General features: G+C 43.4%; 1 protein-coding gene across 1 annotated transcript in view; it reads left to right on the top strand.

Annotated features, from left to right (window-relative positions):
* Nucleotides 1-24894, top strand: part of LOC143766781 (myosin-1-like) — a 52297-nt gene extending 27403 nt beyond the window's left edge. The window contains exons 15-40 of the mRNA XM_077254737.1: nucleotides 72-381; nucleotides 465-532; nucleotides 611-698; nucleotides 824-941; nucleotides 3719-3842; nucleotides 4154-4290; nucleotides 5627-5882; nucleotides 6019-6261; nucleotides 9320-9496; nucleotides 9635-9780; nucleotides 10405-10495; nucleotides 10989-11378; nucleotides 11548-11674; nucleotides 12428-12546; nucleotides 12622-12818; nucleotides 13107-13290; nucleotides 13397-13562; nucleotides 13657-13781; nucleotides 14058-14366; nucleotides 14525-14728; nucleotides 14962-15087; nucleotides 16599-16769; nucleotides 23657-23761; nucleotides 23879-23974; nucleotides 24296-24427; nucleotides 24712-24894. Of these exons, the coding sequence (XP_077110852.1) occupies nucleotides 72-381; nucleotides 465-532; nucleotides 611-698; nucleotides 824-941; nucleotides 3719-3842; nucleotides 4154-4290; nucleotides 5627-5882; nucleotides 6019-6261; nucleotides 9320-9496; nucleotides 9635-9780; nucleotides 10405-10495; nucleotides 10989-11378; nucleotides 11548-11674; nucleotides 12428-12546; nucleotides 12622-12818; nucleotides 13107-13290; nucleotides 13397-13562; nucleotides 13657-13781; nucleotides 14058-14366; nucleotides 14525-14728; nucleotides 14962-15087; nucleotides 16599-16769; nucleotides 23657-23761; nucleotides 23879-23974; nucleotides 24296-24427; nucleotides 24712-24732 (4230 nt within the window). The 3' untranslated portion in view covers nucleotides 24733-24894. The remainder of the gene's footprint in view (nucleotides 1-71; nucleotides 382-464; nucleotides 533-610; nucleotides 699-823; nucleotides 942-3718; nucleotides 3843-4153; nucleotides 4291-5626; nucleotides 5883-6018; nucleotides 6262-9319; nucleotides 9497-9634; nucleotides 9781-10404; nucleotides 10496-10988; nucleotides 11379-11547; nucleotides 11675-12427; nucleotides 12547-12621; nucleotides 12819-13106; nucleotides 13291-13396; nucleotides 13563-13656; nucleotides 13782-14057; nucleotides 14367-14524; nucleotides 14729-14961; nucleotides 15088-16598; nucleotides 16770-23656; nucleotides 23762-23878; nucleotides 23975-24295; nucleotides 24428-24711) is intronic.
* Nucleotides 24895-25261: the final 367 nt, after the last annotated feature.

Below are 25261 nucleotides of genomic sequence, written 5' to 3'. Positions count from 1 at the left end.
GGCAAAATTAGCATTATCAAAAGGTAACAACGATATCACAATCATCTTTATTGATCTCTCTATTCCTTCAGCCCATGGGAATCTTCTCAATCCTTGAAGAGGAGTGTATGTTTCCAAAAGCTTCCGATATCACTTTCAAGAACAAACTATACGATCAACACCTTGGCAAGTCACCGAATTTCCAAAAGCCTAAACTGGGTAAAGGTAAAGAAGAAGCTCACTTTTCCCTGGTGCATTACGCTGGTACTGTAGATTATAACATCACCGGCTGGCTGGAGAAGAACAAAGACCCTCTGAATGAGACCGTGGTGGGACTGTATCAGAAGTCTTCTGTCAAACTTCTCGCCAATCTCTTCTCCACCTTTTCCTCTTCAGAAGCAGGTACATTTCAGGGTCATTTCTTGAACATTTCTATAGTGACCATTTGATTAATGTTCTCCCACAATTGTTTTGTTTCTGCCCAGCTGCCACCAGCAAAGGAGGGAGCAAGAAGAAGGGGTCCTCCTTCCAGACTGTGTCGGCATTGTTTCGAGTAGGTACACCAAGGGTTGTTAGATATTTTGTCTTACTCAAAAATATTTCTTCTAATTTCATTATTTGTAAATTACAGGAAAATCTGAACAAACTGATGACAAACTTGAAGACCACTCACCCACACTTCGTCCGTTGTTTAATCCCTAACGAGACTAAGACTCCAGGTACAATTTAGATATGGAGGGAGATTTGGGGAACCATAAATCCCATCACATGTCCTCCCTGAGGCCGTGCTGTAGGACTACACACAACCTGTGCAAATCTTCCAATTCCACCTTTATCTTTTTAGGGGAGATGGATAACCACCTCGTCATCCACCAGTTGCGGTGCAATGGAGTTTTGGAAGGAATTCGAATTTGTCGAAAAGGTTTCCCAAACAGAATCCACTATGGAGACTTTAAGCAACGGTAAAAACAAAAAACATTACCCAATAAGTGAACATTACAGGAAAATCATGGGCTAGATATAGACAAAAAGTTTTAAATTTGCCCGGAGTGCGTATAGGCACCATGCTAAGCCCCATCATAAAAAAAACTTGCCCTACACGCCGTACTGATCATCAGATTATGATAATTTTTACACTGTAGGGATCAAGTCTCAAAGTATGAAGTAGGCACTACTAATGCAATTGAAAAAAGGCCTGCTGTGACGCTTGTAAATGTCACTTCTCACAGATAAGCTTTGAGGCAGGGGAGTTACGAGGTCCTGGGTCAAATGCCATCAGACATCATCATAAACAGAGGGGCAAGACAAAGGAGTAAACAGGTCACAGTCTGAGGTCAGAATTCCAGGGAAGTAAGGAGATCAATACAACTGGGCTAAGCAAACAGACAGACAAAGGCAAGGTCCAAGGTCGGACAGCAAAAGATCAGCATAACAGAGCACTAGAGAACAAGGCAAACACACCACTCAGCAAAAGCTATGACTGGCAATGATCAAACCATCGTCAGACAGCTAAATAAGCCAAGCAATCATTCAGATCGGGAGACACCTGGACCAAACTCAGCAGCCCAGATCTAACTTGGCAGCTGAGCTGTCACTCACAATACAGAGGGTGTGACGCTTTTTACCCTGCTCCTGGCTGCAAGCACGCCATACATGCCGATTCATCTTGTGACAGACATCCTTCATAAAGGCCTGGGAGCCGAAAAATCTGACATTTTGACTTGTCCATGTCATATATCGGCTGTAAATAAAGATTCTCTTATTACACGGAATATTCCCAAGAAATATCCCTTTTTTATTTATTTTTTTGAGTGCCAGAGGTGTTTTCTACTACTGTATATTGTTTTTCCTTCTGGGCACCTACACTCATTGAATTGAGGGCAAAAGCTTCTTACTACCTCTATTATTCAATGATCTAATCATCGCCAGCTAGCTAAATAGCCAAGCAATCATTCAGATCAGGAGACAACTGGATGAAACTCAGCAAGCCAGACCTAAATTGGAAGCTGGGCTGTGACTCACAATACCGAGGGTGTAACGCTTGTAAATGTCACCTTACGGATAAGCTGTAAGGTAGCGGAGTCAAGACTTCCGGTGTCAAATGCCAAGAGATTTTGGAGCGCCCCCAGACGCAGGGCCGCTGGGTACTCGGTACCGGGCCTCTCTGTCTCGGTCCTGGGGTTGTCACGGTGGCTAGACCCGGTCCGTGACCCTGCTAAGGGGCGTCCAATGAAAGGTGTGATGGTGATGCGTGGTGCAAGTCGCGGTGAATAACGAGGACACAGGGTTGCAGTCTCTTTACCTTTTACTGTAGACTTCGGCATCCACAATCCAGAGCACTGCTAACAGGGCTAGCTGAGACCGGCCGGTCCGAAGGCACATCCAGAGTTCCCTTTGCAGGTGGAAATCAGTACCTACCTTCTAGCGCCTGTGTGTTGTAGTACCTCCCTGCTGAGCACCACGGGATAGTCCTCACAACTGTCGTGTATGTTTCTGATGTTCTTTATCTTTCCGTCACCCAGATGATTTGGCTAGGACGCACCTGTATGACGGGGTAGGCCTGGAGTTATTCTGGGACCCTAGAGTCGCCCCTCTCCCACAGTTGCCTCCTATGTCTGCTTAGGTGAATTAGGTGAGACAGCCAACCTAAAGTTAACTGTCCTGCCACTGTTTGAAGTAATGCTTGGAGCCCAATACTTCCTCGGCGTTCCGGCCACCGGCTACGCGCCTCAGTAGGATGTTGCCACGATCTTAAGGCACAACTCCTACTGGTTCTATTCTCCTTTGTGCTGTGATCTCGTTTCTCACTTCTCCACAATAAACCTCGCTTCGTGTCCTTTCTTAAGATGCCACCGCAACGGGTGCAGGCGCGGCTCCGTAACGTTCTGTTCTTTTCGCTAGGCCACTGTCAGGATCCCACCCCTAACAGAGACCCCCCTGAATCTTCCCAGGAACTCCCTCTCTCACAGGATGTTGCCTGGGCAAAACCCAGTCAGCTTCTCTCTAACTTCCTATCCAACCCCCAGTTTTACCAGATTGTGAGGAGTGGCCTAATACATAAAACCCTTTGCTCCCCCTGGTGGCCAGAGTGTGAAGTGTAATGTGTGACTGTGATACCTGGTCAGGTGAACTCCTTTAATGCAATCAGACGTAACATCACTCAACTTAGTGGCAGAGCGACACCACTGCAACAACCAGGACTCTGGGGCGCTGCAATTTCATCATAGAAAGAGGGGCAAGACAATGGAGTAAACAGGTCACAGTCCGTGGTAAATTGCGGGGAGGTAGCGGATCAAGACAAAGGGGCTAGTCAAACTGATGGTCAGAGGCTATGTCCAAGGTTGGGCAACAAAAGATCAAAATAATAGAGCACTAGAGAACAAGGCATACACATCACCGAGCTAAAGATATGATTGGCAATGATCTAACCATTGCTAACTAAATAGCCAAGCAATGATTTAGAACGGGAGACACCTGGACGAAACTCAGCATGCCAGACCTACATTGGCGGCTAGGCTGTCACTCACAGTACTGAAGAACCCATCACGCCCCTGCTACTGATTAAGTGACTGGGCTGTCATTCACAAAACCAAGCATGCCCCTGCATTTTATATAGTGGCTGAGCTATAACTCACTGCATCCCTAGGGTCTTTTGAGTGGCCGGATTGTGACACTGGGATGGTCCCACACCCTTTCCCATGGGGTCGCTAAATAAAAATTATCCTTATTTCCGTGCCAGGTATAAGGTCTTGAACGCCAGCGCCATTCCTGATGGGCAGTTTATTGACAGCAAGAAGGCCAGTGAGAAACTGCTTGGTTCCATTGATATTGATCACACGCAGTATAAGTTTGGCCACACGAAGGTTTGTATGATCCAATACAGTGGTCTTCTAGTTTTATAAAAAGTTTTGCAACTTTTTGGTAAACTTTGCATTTCAGTTCCTCAATTTTTTCTTTAAAAAATTACAGTTTGATTTAATTGAATAAGAACATTAATGTGGAAGATAAAAACTCATAATGTGCGGCATCTGTTTAGCTTACACAGGACTGTCTAGATAAGAAACCATGCAACACTCAGTCTGCTCTGCCGGCAGCACTAGGGCTCCACGTTTCTTACATTTCTGAAGAGCAGTAAAGGGAAGAAACTGAACGAGCCCAAAATCTTTTGTTCTAGGTCTTCTTCAAAGCTGGTCTTCTGGGTACTTTGGAAGAAATGAGAGATGAACGTCTGGCGCAGCTGATCACGCGCACCCAGGCGATCTGCAGAGGATTCCTCATGAGACAAGAGTTCAAGAAGATGATCAAAAGAAGGTTATTTTTTCTTACAATCTTCAGCTTCATAGCTGCCTCCTAGTGTGCTGCAAAAATATATGGCGGTCAGTATTGCTTTGTAGGAAAAGTGGCGCTATTATCTGGTAATGTATTGTGAGTGATCATCTCCATGCTTGTGAAGCCCTCACATATTGAGAGTGAGCCCCTGCCATGGATGAGAAGCCCCCGCACATTGTGAGTGACCCCCTCCATGGATGAGAATGTCCACACATTGTGAGTGATCATCTCCATGCTTGTGAAGCCCTCACATATTGAGAGTGAGCCCCTGCCATGGATGAGAAGCCCCCGCACATTGTGAGTGACCCCCTCCATGGATGAGAATGTCCACACATTGTGAGTGATCATCTCCATGCTTGTGAAGCCCTCACATATTGAGAGTGAGCCCCTGCCATGGATGAGAAGCCCCAACACATTGTCAGTGACCCCTCCATGGATGAGAATCTCCACACATTGTGAGTGAACCCCCTACATGATTGAGAAGCCCCCACATATTGTGAGTGACCCCCTCCATGGATGAGAAGCCCCTCTCGCACATTGTGAGTTACCACCTCCAAGGATGAGAAGCCCACATACATTGTGAGTGACCCCTCCATGGATGAGAAGCCCACACACATTGTGAGTGATCACCTCCATGGATGAGAAGCCCCCACACATTGTGAGTGACCCCCCTCCATGGATGAGAAGCCTCCACACATTGTGAGTGACCTCTCCATGGATGAGAAGCCCCCCACCCCCTTTGGACAATGTGAGTGATCCTCAGCCATGGATGAGAAGTCCCCACACATGAATGGTCTCAGGAGACTTTACTGCTGGCAGACACCGGTCTCATAGCAGTGCTTATCTTTTCTTCCAGATGTCCCAAAAAGTCTGAAGGAGCTTCATCAGAGAAAATAACTACAATGCAAGGATTGGACTGCAGAGGACAGTTGGAAAGTCATTTTCTCTGATGAAGCCCCTTCAGATTGTTGAAAACATATGGAAGAATGATTGGAGAAGGAAAAGAAAGGTAGGGAATAACTTATTGATAGCTGGGGATTCGACCTCCGAGACACCAACCAATCCGTAGATTAGGGTTCTGAAGACCCCATCTCAATGGAGCTGAGCTTGAACAGAAACACCTCTACTCCATTCATTCTTTATGGGAAAGCTGACCTCTGTACTTGGCAATATTTGGCACCTCCAAAGAGAATGAATGGGGCAGAGGTGTACTCACTTGTCCTCTGCTCAAATGGGGGTCCTCAATGCCCTTATTTGAAGATTGGTGGGGTCTCAATATGCTGTATACCATAACATGCACTCCTGCTCTGTTCAACAGAGATGCCGTCACCACCATTCAGTACAATGTCCGGTCATTCATGAACGTCAAGCACTGGCCATGGATGAAATTATTCTTTAAAATCAAGCCGCTCCTGAAGAGTGCGGAGACAGAAAAGGAACTGCAGAGCATGAAGGAAGAAATAGAGAACATCAAGGAGGAACTGGCCAAGTCAGAAGCTCGGAGGAAGGAGGTTGAGCAGAAAATGGTGTCTCTTACGCAAGAGAAGAATGACCTCTTACTCCAAACCCATTCGGTATGTCAACATGATCATGGACAAAATATATATCCATCCATGGATCGCTGCTACTTAATGGTCTTCAAGACTAAAGTGTTCCTCTAATTATCTTAATAGGGATAATAAAAATAAACTTTTTCTATTTCAAAACTAGGAAAACCAGACATTGGCTGATGCAGAGGAAAGATGTGATGAGCTGATAAAGAGTAAGATTCAGCTGGAGGCAAAAGTGAAGGAACTGACGGACAGATTGGAAGATGAAGAGGAGATGAGTTCTGACCTCACAGCCAAAAAGAGGAAACTGGAAGACGAGACCAGAGAACTGAAGAAGGACCTTGATGACCTGGAACTGACCCTGGCCAAAGTGGAGAAAGAGAAACACGCCACAGAAAATAAGGTGTGTAGTATTATGTCATCACATTCCTGTACATAGGGGGCAGTATTAAACACTGTGTGCAGAATTATTAGGCAAGTTGTATTTTGATCACAGGATACTTTTTATACATGTTGCCCTTCTCCAAGCTGTTCAAGCTTGAGAGCCAACTACCAATTAAGTAAATCAGGTGATGTGCATCTCTCCAATGACATCAAAACCCTATATAAGATGTGCTTAATTATTAAGCAACTTCCTTTCCTTTGGCAAAATGGGTCAGAAGAGAGATTTGACGGGCTCTGAAAAGTCCAAAATTGTGAGATGTCTTGCAGAGGGATGCAGCAGTCTGGAAATTGCCAAACTTTTGAAGAGTGATCACCGAACAATCAAGTGTTTAATGACAAATAGCCAACAGGGTCGCAAGAAGTGTGTTGGGCAAAAAATGCGCAAAATAACTGCCCATGAATTGAGGAAAATCAAGCGTGAAGCTGCCAAGATGCCATTTGCCACCAGTTTTGCCATATTTTAGAGCTGCAACGTTACTGGAGTAACAAAAAGCACAAGGTGATACTCAGGGACACGGCCAAGGTAACGAAGGCTGAAAAACGACCACCTGTGAACAAGAAACATAAGATAAAACGTCAAGACTGGGCCAAGAAATATCTTATGACTTTTCAAAAGTTTTATGGACTGATGAAATGATAGTGACTCTTGATGGGCCAGATGGATGGGCCAGACGCTGGATCAGTAAAGGGCAGAGAGCTCCACTCAGACTCAGACGCCAGCAAGTTGGAGGTGGGGTACTGGTATGGGCTGGGATCATCAAAGATGAACTTGTGGGACCTTTTCGGGTTGAGGATGGAGTGAGGCTCAACTCTCAGACTTATTGCCAGTTTCTGGAAGACAACTTCTTCAAGCAGTGGTACAGGGAGAAGTCGGTATCGTTCAAGAAAAACATGATTTTCCTGCAGGACAATGCTCCATCACAAGCCTCCAACTACTCCACAGCGTGGCTGGCCAGTAAAGGTCTCAAAGAAGAAAAAATAATGACACGGCCCCCTTGTTCACCTGATCTGAACCCCATAGAGAACCTGTGGTCCCTCATAAAATGTGAGATCTACAGGGAGGGAAAACAGTCCACCTCTCGGAACAGTGTCTGGAGGCTGTGGTGGCTGCTGCACGCAATGTGGATCGTAAACAGGTCAAGCAACTGACAGAATCTATGGATGGAGGCTGCTGAGTGTCATCATAAAGAAAGGGGGCTATATTGGTCACTCATTTTTTGGGGGTTTGTTTTTGCATGTCAGAAATGTTTATTTCTAAATTTTGTGCAGTGATATTGGTTTACCTGGTGAAAATAAACAAGTGAGATGGGAATATATTTGGTTTTTATTAAGTTGCCTAATAATTCTGCACAGTAATAGTTACCTGCACAAACGGATATTCTCCTAAGATAGCCAAATCTAAAAAAAAAAACACTCCAACTTCCAAAAATATTAAGCTTTGATATTTATGAGTCTTTTGGGTTGATTGAGAACATAGTTATTGATCAATAATAAAAATAATCCTCTAAAATACAACTTGCCTAATAATTCTGCACACAGTGTAGTAGTTATATTTTTGTACATGGGGAGCAGTATTATAGTAGTTATATTCTTGTACATAGGGGCAGTATTATAGTAGTTATATTCTTGTACATAGGGGCAGTATTATAGTAGTTATATTCTTGTACATAGGGGCAGTATTATAGTAGTTATATTCTTGCACATAGGGGGCAGTATTATAGTAGTTATATTCTTGCATATAGGGGCAGTATTATAGTAGTTATATTCCTGTATATAGGGGCAGTATTATAGTAGTTATATTCTTGCACATAGGAGCAGTATTATAGTAGTTATATTCTTGTACATAGGGGCAGTATTATAGTAGTTATATTCTTGTACATAGGGGGCAGTATTATAGTAGTTATATTCTTGTACATAGGGGCAGTATTATAGCAGTTATATTCTTGTACATAGGGAGCAGTATTATAGTAGTTATATTCTTGTACATAGGGGCAGTATTATAGTAGTTATATTCCTGTACATAGGGGCAGTATTATAGTAGTTATATTCTTGTACATAGGGGCAGTATTATAGTAGTTATATTCTTGCACATAGGGGGCAGTATTATAGTAGTTATATTCTTGCATATAGGGGCAGTATTATAGTAGTTATATTCCTGTATATAGGGGCAGTATTATAGTAGTTATATTCTTGCACATAGGAGCAGTATTATAGTAGTTATATTCTAGTACATAGGGGCAGTATTATAGTAGTTATATTCTTGTACATAGGGGGCAGTATTATAGTAGTTATATTCTTGTACATAGGGGCAGTATTATAGCAGTTATATTCTTGTACATAGGGAGCAGTATTATAGTAGTTATATTCTTGTACATAGGGGCAGTATTATAGTAGTTATATTCCTGTACATAGGGGCAGTATTATAGTAGTTATATTCTTGTACAAAGGGCGCGGTATTATAGTAGTTATATTCTTGTACATAGGGGCAGTATTATAGTAGTTATATTCTTGTACATAGGGGCAGTATTATAGTAGTTATATTCTTGTACATAGGGGCAGTATTATAGTAGTTATATTCTTGTACATATGGGCAGTATTATAGTAGTTATATTCTTGTACATAGGGGCAGTATTATAGCAGTTATATTCTTGTACATAGGGAGCAGTATTATAGTAGTTATATTCTTGTACAAAGGGCGCGGTATTATAGTAGTTATATTCTTGTACATAGGGGCAGTATTATAGTAGTTATATTCTTGTACATAGGGGGCAGTATTATAGTAGTTATATTCTTGTACATAGGGGGCAGTATTATAGTAGTTATATTCTTGTACATAGGGGGCAGTATTATAGTAGTTATATTCTTATACATATGGGGCAGTATTATAGTAGTTATATCCTTGTACATAGGAGCAGTATTATAGTAGTTATATTCTTGTACATAGTAAGCAGTATTATAGTAGTGATATTCTTATATATGTTTAGTGTTATTTGATAAAATCTGCATTCTCTCATTAGGTGAAAAATTTGACAGAAGAAATGGCGGCATTAGATGAGAGCATTGTCAAGATAAGCAGAGAAAAGAAAGCCATCCAAGAGGCCCATCAACAGACGCTGGATGACTTACAGGCAGAAGAAGATAAAGTAAACAGTCTTACGAAACTGAAGATGAAACTAGAGCAACAAGTGGATGAAGTATGTTTGCCCAAAGTCAGAAAATAAATTTACGGAATGTGCTGAAGCGAGCTAAAAGACATCTGAGGAGAATAATAGCTATCAGTAGACTTAGAGGTTACATTTGATATGTGAATGATTGTATTCCTTGAATTTCAGCTGGAATCGGCTCTCGAGCAGGAGAAAAAAGTGAGGGCTGACTTGGAAAGAATCAGGAGAAAACTGGAGGGTGATCTGAAGCTGAGCCAAGATACGATAATGGACCTCGAAAATGATAAAGACAACTCAGAGGGCAAACTAAAAAAGTAATGAAAACTACTTAACATTCTGAATTGTTCCTTGTCCTTCACAATTAATCCTTGGGCTGTGCCTACATGTCTCTTCTCTTGGCTACTGGAGGCATAGGCATTGAAGAATTATGGATATGATCCAGATCTTCATCTTTTGGACACCTAATAAAGTGTTGAGATCTGAGGTTGTCAATCGTAGGCCATGTTTGCCATCGATAACTAACCAACTATGTATCTGTTATGTTTTTTCCCAGCATGAAGAGCTTTCCGATAATGTCAAAACTTGAAGAACTTTGAATTTTGTTTTATGTATGAACAGAGAAGAAGACTAAATTTTTGTAGCAAATGTATACTTGATTGTACATGTGGATTACCAATAATTGAGGCTTGAGATGAGCCCAAAATTATGAGTCCTGGGTCCAGCTTTGAAAAACCAGGGCAATGTTCACTTCTTTGGCCAGTATCCTAGGAGCATCTGGTGTTTATAGGTGTCCTCAATATCATGAGGCACCCAAGATATTTGGACGAAGATGCCAGCTAATGGAGTGAACATTGCCCTGGTCCACCTGCCACGAACAGCATACATTTTTTTTGCTCATCTCCAATTAGGATGTATCTTTGTTTTCTGTTTTACCCCAGAAAGGATTTTGAAGCTGTTGAGATACAAAAGAGAATTGAAGATGAACAGGTGGTCAACGCTCAACTGCAGAAGAAAATCAAGGAATTACAGGTACCATCAAAGAAAAGAGTTGTGTTTTATGGGTTCTCCAACATGGTGTTCAATTTCCCTGTAGAAGCTCCAGAGGGGATATTAAGTATCAAACAGTTCTTATTCATATCAATGGGTTGCCTTTGTCAAGCTGGAAGTTCCGAAGAAGAAGCATTCTTTGTAATCGGGCTTGCCTACCAATACGATTTCTGAAGCCTGCTCACTTTATGTTTACAATTTTTGGGTAGATTTTTTGCTGCATTGTAAAAAAAAATTGCCATGAAAATAAATAACATTCTGCTTCTTTCTGTGGATTTCATATGGAAATGCTGAAGGTGTGAAATCTTGTGTGGGTCCTTGTGAACTTGTATGAGGGGAAATCAATAATGCCGCACCATGTACATTTGTAAAGTCGGATGACTGTAGAATTATAATGTCATAACAATGTATTCATAGATACTAAACCAAGCCATCAAAGCTTTAATCAGATTTTTTGTGTTTCACTTTGTTATAGGCGAGTAATGAAGAACTACATGAAGAAATCGAATCAGAACGGGCAGCGCGGGCCAAGGTAGAGAAACAGCGGGCAGAATTATCTAGAGAGTTAGAAGACATCAGCGAAAGACTAGAGGAAGCTGGAGGAGCGAGTGCCGTTCAAGTCGAAATGAACAAAAAGAGGGAGATAGATTTCCACAAACTACGTCGAGATCTGGAAGAAGCCAACCTACAGCATGAATCTGTTGTGGCTACCTTGAGGAAGAAACAGGCTGACAGCATGGCTGAACTCGGGGAACAAATTGAAAACCTTCAAAGGGTCAAACAAAAACTTGAGAAAGAGAAGACTGAACTCAAAATGGAATCTGATGACCTGGCAGGAAACATGGAGTCCATCTCCAAGTCCAAGGTGAGAAGTCAACTGTTCCGAATCTTTGAATTTCAACTTGAACCTACCAACTAAAATTTGGCCTAACAATGATAGGTACACTGTTGGTTAATTGTTTTTTTTTTGTTTATAATGTTTCCTGTTCAATTTTTCAATGCTTAAATAAAAAGCTAAAATGATCATATTCTAGGCTAATTTAGAAAAGATGTGCCGGCTCTTGGAAGATCAAATCTCTGAAATGAAGATTCAGCATGAAGACAACACCCGGCTTATCAGTGACCTCAGCACTCAAAAGGCTCGCCTACAGAATGAACATGGTTTGTGCAGTTTTATTGCTTGGTTGTTCCACCGAAATGGAACAACACTCCAATAACGAGACCATAGGAAAAAAGTTTAGGGGCAGACAAAGAGGGAGAGGTTGAGACAGGTTTAGAGGAGAGAGAATTGGCAGATTATCACCTAAGGTCAGTTTTATAGACCAGGATGTCAGAACTGGGAGAGCGCCGATTATCCACCTAGTTCAACTGGTATAGGACTCTTTACGTCCCTTAAAAATAGAAGCACTGAGATGCCTCCAGAGTTGAGGGACCTCTCCGCAATTGATGTATTTGTAAATATGGTTACCAAAGAAGACAAGACAGGGGAACTCTACTGGGAAAATGCCTTACTTGGGTACTGCCCTGGTTAGGGCAGGAGCTAATGCAGAGGGCAGGAGAGGGTAGATTGAAGTATGCTTCTACTTATATGGACGTGTTGTATTGAAGTACCCCTATTTTTGATGCTCTTGTGTAGTTATATGGACGTGAGCCAGATGCTTTTAATTGATGTAAATAAAAGTTAATTTTTAGAGTATCCTCTAAGCTGTTAATATATATGTTCAGAAGGTTACCATGTTATGCATAAAGCAAGGGTTTTTCCTACATATATTCAGGAAAGTGCTCAAATAAAAGTTGTTCTGGAACATTAGAATAACATTTAATTGATGCTTTTACATCACAATGATTATTTGTGAATCAACAACACCAAGTACTTTTAAAAACTTGGCCCTAAAGTTAAGGTTTGTATCTTAGGGTCATTATCACATTTGGTGGAAGAAAAAGAGGCTTTGATTTCTCAATTAAGCAGAGGCAAAACAGCCTTTACTCAACAGATGGAAGACTTTCGAAGATTCTTCGAAGAAGAAACCAAGGTAAGATGGCTGTGCTCAACACAAAAATTGTTGACAAGTCAAAATATGTGACTGTAACGGGAAAATTAATTTCAGGCTAAAAACGCCCTTGCCCATTCTCTTCAATCGGCTCGCCATGACTGTGATCTGCTTCGTGAGCAATTTGATGAGGAACAAGAAGTTAAAACAGAACTTCAGCATTTGTTGTCCAAAGCCAACAATGACGTGGCAACATGGAGAACCAAGTATGAGACAGATGCCATTCATCGGACTGAAGAACTGGAAGAAGCCAAGTGAGTTGTTGTACTACCTAACCATCTCATACTCAATTCCTCTAAATCTAGATTGCTTTCAATATTTTACTTATCCACAAGAGGTTGTGAGTTCTACTTCAATGGAAGTCCTCAAACAGAGGCAGGACAGACATCTGTCTGAGATGGTTTAGTGAATCCTGCATTGAGCAGGGGTTGGACACGATGAACCTGGAGGTCTCTTCCAACTCTGACATTCTAGTATTCTATGAAAACTCAACGAAACCAATTGTCTTGTCGGTAATGTGTTTGCACTGCATTGTGTGATAGGAAGAAACTAACTCAGAGACTACAGGAAACTGAGGAGCAGTTCGAGATTCTGAACTCCAAATGTTCTTCTCTGGAAAAAACTAAGCAGAGACTACAGATGGAAGTGGATGATTTAATGATGGATGTAGAGAGATCAAATGCAGTGGCAGCTGCTCTGGATAAGAAGCAAAGGAACTTTGACAAGGTAAGTACGGTACATCTACTTACCTAATACTGTTGGTCTTTATATGGACAAGTCTAACCACTACAGAAAAAGATTCTTCAACAATTTATGGATCTTGGTCTTGCAGGTAGTAGGTGAGTGGAAACAGAAGTGCGAAGAATACCAAAGTGAGCTAGAACTCTCTCAAAAAGAATCAAGGAGTTTGACCACAGAACTTTTCAAGTTACGTAATGCTTACGAAGTTACTTTGGATCAACTGGAGACGATCAAGCGTGAAAACAAAAATCTCCAGCGTAAGTTGATGCTTTATTTTCCAAGGATTGGTGAAAGGTTTGCCAGAAATGTGTAGCATATTGCGTCACTCAGTTTTTTTTTATTTCAATACAGAGGAAATATCAGATCTGACAGATCAAATTAGCGAGACATCGAAGAACGCCAGTGAGCTTGAAAAAAACAGAAAGCAGGTGGAACAGGAGAAAGCTGACTTGCTCTCTGCTTTGGAGGAGGCTGAGGTTTGTACAAAAGAAATTAATGATATATCTTATCTAGAACAACCAAAACATGGTTAATTTGGGAGCTGTTTGATCCAATGCAGTAAAGTTGGACTAAAACAAAATGGGTTAACCAGAAGAAAGTATCCTCAGGCCACAATTTCCAGCTCCACATAAATAAGAACTAGAAAATGTTCCCCAAACTTTGATTTGCAGATGGGGTTTGGCTAAACTTTAGGATTTTCATGTCATCCTGGTGATGAACTAACTGTAATTGAAAAAAGGTTCTTTCTCTAGGGAAGTCTTGAGCACGAAGGAGCAAAAATCCTTCGCATCCAACTGGAGATAAACCAGGTAAAGTCAGAGGTAGACAGGAAAGTAGCGGAGAAGGATGAAGAGATGGACCAGCTGAAACGCAGCAGTCAGAGGACCATAGATGCCTTGAATTCGACTCTTGAGTCTGAAATAAGGAGCAGAAATGATGCTCTCAGGTCTAAAAAGAAAATGGAAGGAGACATGAATGAAATGGAAATGCAGCTCGGTCATGCCAACCGGGCAGTGGCTGAGAGCCAGAAACAGCTGAAGAACCTACAAACTCAGCAAAAGGTCAGTTCCTGTTACTTTCAATCCATAAATACATTCATTCATCACACATAAACCTTCAATGTTAGTTCCATCTGAGATATGTGTTGATTTTCAGCCTTGTTTTTATTTGTTTTTAAAAGAATTGTCATCATTGCTTACTAGTTATTTATTTTACACAGGAAGCCCAAGTACAACTGGATGAGTTGACTCATGCCAATGAGGAACTGAGAGAGAACTTGGGTGTTGCAGATCGACGCAATTTCTTGCAGCAGACAGAAATTGAAGAGCTACAGACGGCGCTGGAGCAGACTGAGAAAGTTCGAAAACTGGCCGAACAAGAACTTCTGGATGTGACTGAGAGGGTTCAGCTTCTACACAGTCAAGTAATGGCTTATAATTTCTTCTGATTGTTAAAGGAAAAAGATGGGCTCTATCGGCTAAGCACCTTCAATAGCCATAGTCATACCTTTCCATACATATCCATGCTCATTTCAACATTGAGGAGAAAGGAGTATGACTCTACCAGATATCGAATTTGACCAAAACTCTCAAATTTGAATTCAGGTTCCTGTGTATTTTTTTTCCTTAAACCGATTTCTCAATTTGCAATATTTAGAACACTGGATTAATCAATGCCAAGAAGAAGCTGGAAAGTGATGCAGCTCAGCTCCAGTCTGAAGTTGAAGATGCCATCCAAGAATTACGAAACGCAGAAGAAAAAGCTAAGAAGGCAATCACAGATGTAAGAAAAAACTTTTTACAGTCAAATTTGTGTTTATAATGCTGTAAGGTTATTCACCAAGCTTAGTTATGTTGGTTCATTCACCGTGGTTTGTTTGCCAAATTTTGTTGCACTCAACCTAAGAGTATCTTGCGTTATTCTTACTGACAACTTAGAGATTACTCTACGATGCAACTGTAATGTGCACAGCGTGGTAGTCATGGTCGAAGGGCTGCTTCTCCACACCCTAGCACCCACAAATAAACAGTGTCCCAGTTCCAAAGTGCTATGTGCAGTACACTCATGGTTCGGCTGGAGGCCTCCGCTGTCTCCGGGCTCCTGGTTCCAGGAACAGCCACACATTAATCAGTGGACACTCATTTCTTATGAATCAGTTCAACTTTACTTAACAGTCTGAGTTCAATCGATGACAAAGCACAGTATGTTTTCATGTTCTCTGTTTGTTCAGCCTGAGGGCTCCTTCAGCCCAAGGGATGTTCCATTCAGCTCCTCACCATTCAGCTCCTCAGTATTCTCGAGACCCGCCTCATCTACCTCAAGCATTTTCCCGTCCAACTTCCACTTGTTGGAAGGGAACAAAGGAGGAAGTGTATGACCATCCCTGTCACACCCTTTACAGAACCACCAAGTGGCCGGCGGAGTTCAGGGCATGTGTTGTAGTCAACCTAAATTTTCTATTCTGATTTGACCATTAGGTTGCTCTAATTTGTGCGGTTTGCAGCCATAATTTCAGCAAGTCGATTGAATTCACATGCTATATTAACAAAAAAAATTGCTGTTTGGTGGTGGCACTCCTTAAGACCCTTTCATCAGTCCAACATGGAACCAGTTATCTCCCCAGCACGGAGAAAATACTGATGTAATTATAGTTTGATTTTAGGCCACTTTGTTTTTTTCTGCATTTTGCTGAACTCTATTTTTAAAAAAATAAAAAGTTAGATATTGTTTTATTTTCACTTTTTATTATGACATTTTTTCATGTCGATATTTTACTACCATAGCCTTAACCCTTTCTTTAGTCATAGCCTGAACCTTAACTCTAGACTTAACCCTAATCTTAACACTAAGCCTCGATAGGGTTACAAAAAATGTAAAAACATAAAAGCAGCTCTTAGTAATGAGTGAAAACAGTGCACATGACATGATTCAATATTGTCTTCTTGCTTTAGCTGCTGGGCTTCTGTCATCTGCTGCTGCACTCTACATGGGCAGCGACCGAGATGACAAAGCCCACTTCATTTGACTACTGAGGGCTTCATCATCTTGGTTGTTGCTTATGCAAACTCATTGCAACTGCTGTTCTCCACAGGGGCAGTTCTAGGCTGGCACTTTCTGAACTTCTCCAAGAAGAAGGAGAGCCTTCTAATGCTACTCATTTGATATTTCTCTCTTGTAGCTTCCACCATGCCACACCACTGGCATTTTGTTGGCTTCATAGATATATTTGTCACAGACCTGTGTCAATCAGATATCCTGACCTGAAATAATATAACACATTCTTTCCTTTCCAGGCAGCCATGATGGCGGAAGAACTGAAAAAGGAACAGGACACCAGCGCCCACCTGGAAAAGATGAAAAAGAACATGGAGCAGTCTGTGAAGGACCTTCAGCATAGGCTCGATGAAGCTGAACAAGTGGCATTGAAGGGGGGCAAGAAACACCTTCAGAAACTGGAAGCCAGGGTGAGATTGCAGAAAGAATACGACATTTATTGGAGTCATGTTGGTTTCAGATGAGCTAACTGGAAAATTTGCTCAAATTTGGTCAGGAAATTTGCTTTGAAATTATTTGATGCAAATCAAATGTTCCTTATTATGCTGTAAAATCTCTCCAGAGCATACTAAATGTAGGTGAAAATTAAAAAGTGGTCACCAATCCCTTGACCACAGCCCTCATTAATCCATCCTTGAAGCTTCCTCTGGCCCTTCCTCATCTTGGCACTACGTGCAACGTCTTCTTCTCGAAACATAATTCTGAGTTAGGGTCTCCAGCGCCAAGTAGAGCTTTGATGTCACAAAGTACATTGCCCAAGGGCTAGTAAGTGCCTCGGACATCACACGACATGATGTCATCAAGATTTCCAGAAGCCTACTTGACACTGGAGCCCCAGGGCAGAGTAAAGATGTAGAAAGAGGACATTGAGTGTGTGGTGCCGAAGGAAAGATGTGGACAGAGGTCCTTTCCCAACCCAACCATCAGCAAAATAAAAAAATTATGGATTCAGGAGAACCCATTGTCATGGATCCCTTCTCCGTGGTGTCACTTATTCTACACGTGCCTGCTCTCACACGTGACTTGGGGTTTTGCCTGCAAGGGTTAATCTATCTCCCCACTATCAATCCAGCATTCAACCTCTGTCCTATGCTGTAATGGGAGCATAAATCACACACCGACCCAGACCACACACCCGCTCATACACGCTGCCACCACTCATCGAATATACGGGCGATGAGTCCCGGAACTAGTAATACTAATAATGTCTATCACTCATAAGGCTCACACACCTTAGGCTATGGATTCTTTTAGAACATTCAAGGTTCAACGTGTTAAAGTTTTATACTTTAATAACAAAAGGTTCAATGCTTACAATAAGAAAAAGGTATAAAAATATGATAATAAAAAGACATACAACTTATGCAAAACAGTATAAAATAAAGAGGAGAAAGTTACAGAAATTATTTAACTGGTAGTTGCTTTCTGCTCCCTGAGAGTAGGATGAATGTAGATTGGATCACACCAGCTTCTCAGGCTGCCCCCATCATGTGAACACAATTCTCTGTCTGCAGCCTAAATTTATAACTTTGGTCTGGAGGTCAGGTTTCTAGACCGGCCCCTCAGGTTAATATCATAATTGCTGGCTTTTTGATTGGCCACGGCCGCGCTACTAATGAATATATTATTTTTCTCTTGAGACACTTGTGTAAAGGTTCTCAGGAATAGATATCCTCAGGTCGCAATTATCATCTCCCCTCCAAGACCTAGGAGGTGCCAAATGTTACCTTTGTTCTTGGCCCTAGCTAGACCTCCTGGTGAGATATGGAGACACAATTTCTACTAGTCCCAAGGAAGTACCTATTAACACCTAGGAGCGACTTACAACTTTCAAAACAGATGTTACATTTGCCAGTAACAAAAGAAATCTATACATAGTTCACTGCACACACACACATATATATATATACACCATATTTCACCACACCTCCCTCCTTATGAACGTGTATGGGGGTTGACTTACAAGTCAGCTCCCTAAAAACGTATCTGGTTCTGCCCCATCTTGGCGAGAAAGTACATTTAATTTCCTGTAGTCTACACAGAACCGAGTAGTACAGTCCTTTTTTGGGACAAGAACCACAGGCGAGGCCTAGGCACTCTGGGATTTTTGTATCACCTTGAGTTTCAGCATCTCCTCTACCTGTTCCCTCATGTGTGCCTTCACCTCTGCTTACACGCGGTATGCAGACTGCCATACCGGGGAATTAGTACCAGTGTCCACATGGTGAACTGCTAAGTGTGTCCTTCCAGGCTCCCCTGTGAAGACTTCGGTGAACTCGCTGAGCACCCCATCAGCTCAGACCTCTGACTGTGGGATAGCTCAGGGTTAAACTCTGCTGACTACAGGGACTCCATGTACTGAGTCCCGGCTCCCTCACCCATTAACAGATCAGCCTCCCCCTCTTCAGGCAGGCTACAGACAGGTAAGACACAGGTCTCCCTGTCATGATGAGCCTTTAGCATGTTCACATGAAATACTTTCTGACACTTTGTATGCCCATCTAGTGTCACCACATAATTAACATCATTCAGCCGCTTATATACAGTATATGGTCCCTCCCATGTGGCCTGCAATTTATTCTGTAACATAGGGACCAACACCCAAACCTTCTGCCCTTCCTCGTAGGCCCTCAGTCTGGCATTACAGTCGTACCAGACCTTCTGGTTGATTTGGACCTGGGTCACGTTCTCATGGGCCAGGTTGCTCAGTTTTTGCATTCTCTCTCTGAGCCGCAGTACATATTCGACCACTGAGACTCCAGTAGTTCTGGAGTCGTCCTCCCAACAGTCCTTAATCAAATCAATTGGCCTCCTGACCCTCCTCCCATAAACCAGTTCAAAGGGGGAGAATCCAGTAGATGCCTGGGGTACCTCTCTGTAGGCAAAGAACAAATGGGGGAGGTACCGCTTCAGTCTTTCCCTTCAGCCTCCACCAGCATTTTCAGGATTTGCTTTAATGTTCCATTAAAACGCTTGCAGAGTCTGTTGGTGTGGGGATGATAGGCGCCGGCCACAACATGCTGCACTTGTATTCCAAGATGTCCGGCCAAAGGAATTTCATGGGCAATCCTCAATAATTGTTCCCTAAATGGATAAGGGACGATCAGCCGCCGTTCATAGTCCCAAGATTCTGTAGTATCCGTGGGGATAGTCTCTGTATACAGTCTGCCCTGGTCCCAGTATATTCTCTCTTTGTCAGAAGCAGCAGTGGGTCGGTCTGCAAGACATCTGAGCTCCTCCAGACTGGCATCTGTCTGCAGGGCCTCCTGGAAGCTCTGACTGTCAGCCTGCAGGCCCTGGCCTAGTGTGACTGCCAGGCCCTGGTCTGTAGCTGAGTTTTCAGTGTCTGTTATCAGGGACCTTGGTGGGTCTGCCATGTATGGAGGCTCCGGGACCACAGTATGGGCCTCCTGTCCTGGCAGTTCTGTCTGAGACTCATCCTCTAATCTCTGGGCCTGAGTCTGAGCCGCAGCCTGACTCCGGGTCACAGCTGCCACATAATTACAGTCGTGTGTATTGGGACATTTTCCCTCCTCGCACGGGATCTCAGGTGGGTCACTTTCTTCCACCTTCTCTGCATCATTTACTTGCAAGGGAGGAACATAGTGGGACACCATCCTCCCCAGGTCCGTGCCTAGCAACACATTGGTGGGAATAGCCTCTGATACTCCCACTTCCCCCAGTCCCTTCCCTGCTCCCCAGTCCAGGTACACAAGGGCCATTGTTATGATCTGGTGACCTTGGAGCCGCATGAAACTTTCTCTGGAGTCGGTGGAACCTGTACTGACTGCAATCCTGAACTAACACCGCAACTAGAAGTAGCCGTGGGGTGTGCCTAACACTCCTTAGACACCTCGACACAGCCGGAGGACTAAATACCCCTATAGATGGAAATGGGAATGCTATCTTGCCTCAGAGCAGACCCCCAAAGGATAGGCAGCCCCCCACGAGTAATGACTGTGAGTAGGAGAAGAATAGACACACGCAGGTAGAAAACAGGATTTAGCAAAAGAGGCCACTCTAGCTAAATAGGAAAGGATAGGACAGATAACTAGGCAGTCAGTATTAAAACCCTTCCAAAAATATCCACAATCTAACTAAAGACATGGAATGTATATCTGCCACTCCAGATAATCCAGCAAGACTGAGAAAATACTGACACAATCTAAGCTGGACAAGAAAACACAAAATATAGCACTGAATTGTGAAGCACACAACATGTGTGCCACAGGGAAAAGGAACCAGACACTTATCTTTGCTGATTTGGCAGAAAGGCAGGAGGAACCAGGCAGAGGTCCTACACCTCCCAACAACAATTGACAACTGGCAAGGACTAATGAATCCTGCACGCCTAAATACCCCAGTCAGATCTGCAATCAGCAGATACACCTGACAAGGACTGCAACTCAGGGGCAACTGCATTACCACCTACAACCACCGGAGGGAGCCCAAAAGCAGAATTCACAACAGGCCATGGGCACGGCAGGGCTGACCCTTCAAATCCCGGTTATAGACATAATCTTTCCTGGTATGATATCGGCAGGGGTTATCATAGCTGGACGCACCAGGGTCACCTCTGCCCCAGTGTCTCTGAGACCAATGGTGACTTTATTGCCAACAGTGACAGATTGACAGTTCTCATTCGCCCTCGCATCAGAGCCGGCTACAAAGAGGACTGACAGTGGGGGCACAGACGGCTTTGTGGTGGTAGTTGGGCATTTCTCCCTATCAGGGCAGACAGCGCTAACATGTCCCACTTTGTTGCAGGAGAAGCACCGGCGTGCATCGCCTAGAGAATGTCTATTCCCCGGGGCCCCATAGAAGGTGGGCTTGGACAGCACTGGTGATCGGCCGGCAGAGGGAGAAGGGTCCCTGTTTGGCTTACCTCCCCTCCAGCTGAATCCCGATGCCTTCCGCACCTCAGGCATCCTGTTAGCCACATAGCAGTCCGCAATCCTTGCAGCCTGATCCGCAGTTTGTGGCTCCCGATCACACACAAATTGTCGTACATCCATGGGGCACATGTGAAGAAATTGATCCTTGACCATAAGATCCGTTAAGTCCTCAAAACTGTTAACAGAAAGTCCCCTAATCCATTGGTGGAACGTGGTCCTCAAGGTGCTCACAACATCCACATAGCTGTCAGTGGATCCACGTTGTAGGTTCCGGAACTTTCTACGATACACTTCTGGTGTCAGGTTGTATTTCCTGATCAGGGCCTCTTTTATGGCCTCATAGTTCGCATCTAGCTCTGGTGGGAGGCCAGCAAAAACTTCCAGGGCTTTGCCTCTCAACCCTGGGGTTAGATACTGTGCCCACTGCTCACTTGGTAGATGGTACTGCCTGCAGGTTTTTTCAAACCCCCGAAGGAAAATCTAAGTCTGTATCCTTCTCCATCACAAGGAAGTTTTCAAGACGTGGTCTCCTTGGATTTATGTCCTGGGAGGGGGTTATCTGAGGACTGATACCCCGCTCTATTTGAGCCATCTGAAGCTGGAACGCTCTGTCCTCCTGGCGTTCTGCAGCCTCTCTCTCAGCCCGGTCCCGGCGTTCTGCAGCAGCAGCCTGGCGTTCTGCAACAGCAGCCTGTCGGTACTGTAGAATCAGCTGCATGCGCAGATTGGGATCACTTTTTCCCAGCCGTTGTAAGTCCATTTGCAAAGTACAGTCCATAGGTTCCTCAGCACTGGCATTTCCATCAGGTATCTCCGGTGTAAGTGCTGGCATTGCTGGGTCTCTCTGAGGTGGGCTCTCTCCTTGCCCAGATGTTCCAGCACTTTGCTCCATGTCCTGCTTGACCAAGGCGCGTATCAGCAGCTCCCTGGGTATGTTGGCTGTCTCTGTTCCTCTCTGCTCACAGAGGTCGGTCAGAGCTTCTTTGCTCTGCTTCTTGTACTGGGCTGCCATATCGATGAACAGCCTTTGCCAAATAAAAAAATAGAAGAGAAAAACGGGGATGGGAAACTGTTTGCAAGTATGTCTAAGTAAGCACTGAGTTGAACCTTGAAGAACTGGTGCACTCCTCGCAAGGATACCAATTCTTTAGTACAGGGAATAATTGCTTAAACCATGCACTAATGCTCTAATAGAAATAATTCTATCCCACCGCTCGCCACCAATTGTCACGGATCCCTTCTCCGTGGTGTCACTTATTCGTCACGTACCTGCTCTCACACGTGACTTGGGGTTGTGCCTGCAAGAGTTTATCTATCGCCCCACTCTCAGTCCAGCATTCAACCTCTGTCCTATGCTGTAATGGGAGCATTAATCACACACCAACCCAGGCCACACACCCACTCATACACGCTGCCACCACTCATGGAATACACGGGAGATGAGTCCCGGAACTAATAATACTAATAATGTCTATCACTCATAAGGCTCACACACCTTAGGCTATGGATTCTTTTAGAACATTCAAGGTTCAACGTGTTAAAGTTTTATACTTTAATAACAAAAGGTTCAATGCTTACAATAAGAAAAAGGTATAAAAAATGATAATAAAAAGACATACAACTTATGCAAAACAGTATAAAATAAAGAGGAGAAAGTTACAGAAATTATTTAACTGGTAGTTGCTTTCTGCTCTCTGAGGGTAGGACGAATGTAGATTGGATCACACCAGCTTCTCAGGCTGCCCCCATCATGTGAACACAATTCTCTGTCTGCAGCCTAAATTTATAACTTTGGTCTGGAGGTCAGGTTTCTAGACCGGCCCCTCAAGTTAATATCATAATTGCTGGCTTTTTGATTGGCCACGGCCACGCTACTAATGAATATATTATTTTTCTCTTGAGACACTTGTGAAAAGGTTCTCAGGAATAGATGTCCTCAGGCCGCAATTAACATCTCCCCTCCAAGACCTAGGAGGTGCCAAATGTTACCTTTGTTCTTGGCCCTAGCTAGACCTCCTGGTGAGTTATGGAGACACAATTTCTACTAGTCCCAAGGAAGTACCTATTAACACCTAGGTGCGACTTACAGCTTTCAAGACAGATGTTACATTTGCCAGTAACAAAAGAAATCTATACATAGTTCACTGCACACGCATATATATATATATACACCATATTTCACCACACCCATATTTTGGGTGAAATTATAGGTGAGTTCAATTTGCTGCAAACTTATATTGGGTGAAGCATTAATGCAGAACTCTTTTTATCGTTATGAAAAACAGACACCAAACGAACCAGCCAAAAAAATCATTGAGGTCCCTCTGTTTGCATAAGACTGGGGAAAACGGAAATGTGAACTTAGCCGAAGTTGTTAATGATTCATTTTTCAATGATCTCAGATCCGGGAACTGGAGAATGAACTTGATGCTGAACAAAAACAAAGTGCGGAGAACACAAAAACCTATCGGAAAGTGGAGCGTCAACTGAAGGAAGTGGCTTATCAGGTGAGGAAATGAGGCACGACTAAAACGAGTCAGAGCAAGTTTATCTGCAGGATGGCAAACTTGGAATTGTGATTGCAGCTCTGGAATATAATAAAGCTAATCCTCTATTACCTACAGTCAGAAGAAGACAGGAAAAACGTTGTGAGGCTTCAAGACCTGGTGGACAAGTTACAAGCTAAGGTCAAGTCCTACAAGAGACAGACTGAGGAATCGGTGCGTATTCCATCTCTCCACCTTCAGATTCTTATTGCCTTCCTAATGTGTTGTATACATGGATGACATGCGTCAGATGCGACTGCATGAATCGGGCTTAGGAGCTGTGTTACGCAGCTAGCATCTGTCTGTAGCAGCAGTGACAGGAGCTGAGCTCTAATTACTGCTGTTTAACAAAACTTCAAAGCCACCGACAGTCAGTGAAAGCAGCAATAAAAAGTGTGGAGGGTTTTTTAAGCGGAAACAGTAACCAGTCTCATGGGTGCACACATGGGTACAACCCACATGCAGGATTTTTCACGTATTTGCCTTTTTTTATAGGAGGGGCAAACCAACATTCATCTCTCAAAGTTGCGGAAACTTCAGCATGAGCTGGACGAAGCAGAGGAACGAGCGGACATCGCTGAATCCCAACTCAACAAGATGCGAGCTAAGAGCCGCGACTTTGGGAAGGTATTGAAGACATCCGGTCTGCACGTTCTCTACTCTAGGGGATGTGTCCTGCAGAGCAATCTCTCTGATAACAGAGAGCAATAGATTGTAGTCTCCTGTCCTACTGTTACCGTACCCAGAAATCGCTGATAACAGGGAGTAATAGATTGTAGTCACTTGTCCTACAGTAAGCCTCTTTACACATAAGGAGGTACAGTAGAGAGGTTATGACCCTTCCTCCTGACAGTTTCCTTGTGGTGGGTGATGGATTTTTGGGAGTAGTGACACTTTCTTGTGTTCCGCAGGTGAAGGAAGGAGACGTGTGAGTGAAGACTCCGCTCTGCCATGTGTGGGAGATCGCGGCGCAGTGTCGTTTCCCGGATAGCGCATTGTTCCTTGTGATGTAGATAATAAATAGTTCTGCCCATTTTAATGCATTTCCTGTCTTGTTTTGCTTCAGTTTTGTGGATATTTTAAATAAATGGGGATTAATTATTTGCTGTCATTGAATATGAAACTGGATTATTTACTTCCAGCGGTTAGAAATCTGTGCCTGTCAGGTCTCCGTGACCCTGTGGTTAGTTTGCTTTCTTTGCTGGCAGAGGGGAATCCAGCAGGGGTTTTGGGTGGTCGCATGGACTGTCTCTGAGGCATGTGTGTTGCATGCACGCCACTCAGTATGTGAGGGCGATACAAAGGAAACATGAGTTCTTGTTGGGATCCTGTGGAAACCTTACTCAGGGTGACCACTAATTATAATTGTTCCCAGTAGAGGGGAGGTAACGGTTTGCACACAGCTATGACACAGTTCTGAGCAGGAGCTGATCAAAGGGGTTTTATTCAAGCTTCTTTTCA

This window comes from Ranitomeya variabilis, chromosome 4 (assembly GCF_051348905.1).
Source record: "Ranitomeya variabilis isolate aRanVar5 chromosome 4, aRanVar5.hap1, whole genome shotgun sequence".
Classification (NCBI taxonomy): Eukaryota; Metazoa; Chordata; class Amphibia; order Anura; family Dendrobatidae; genus Ranitomeya; species Ranitomeya variabilis.
This window is presented reverse-complemented; position numbering and strand designations above follow the sequence as displayed.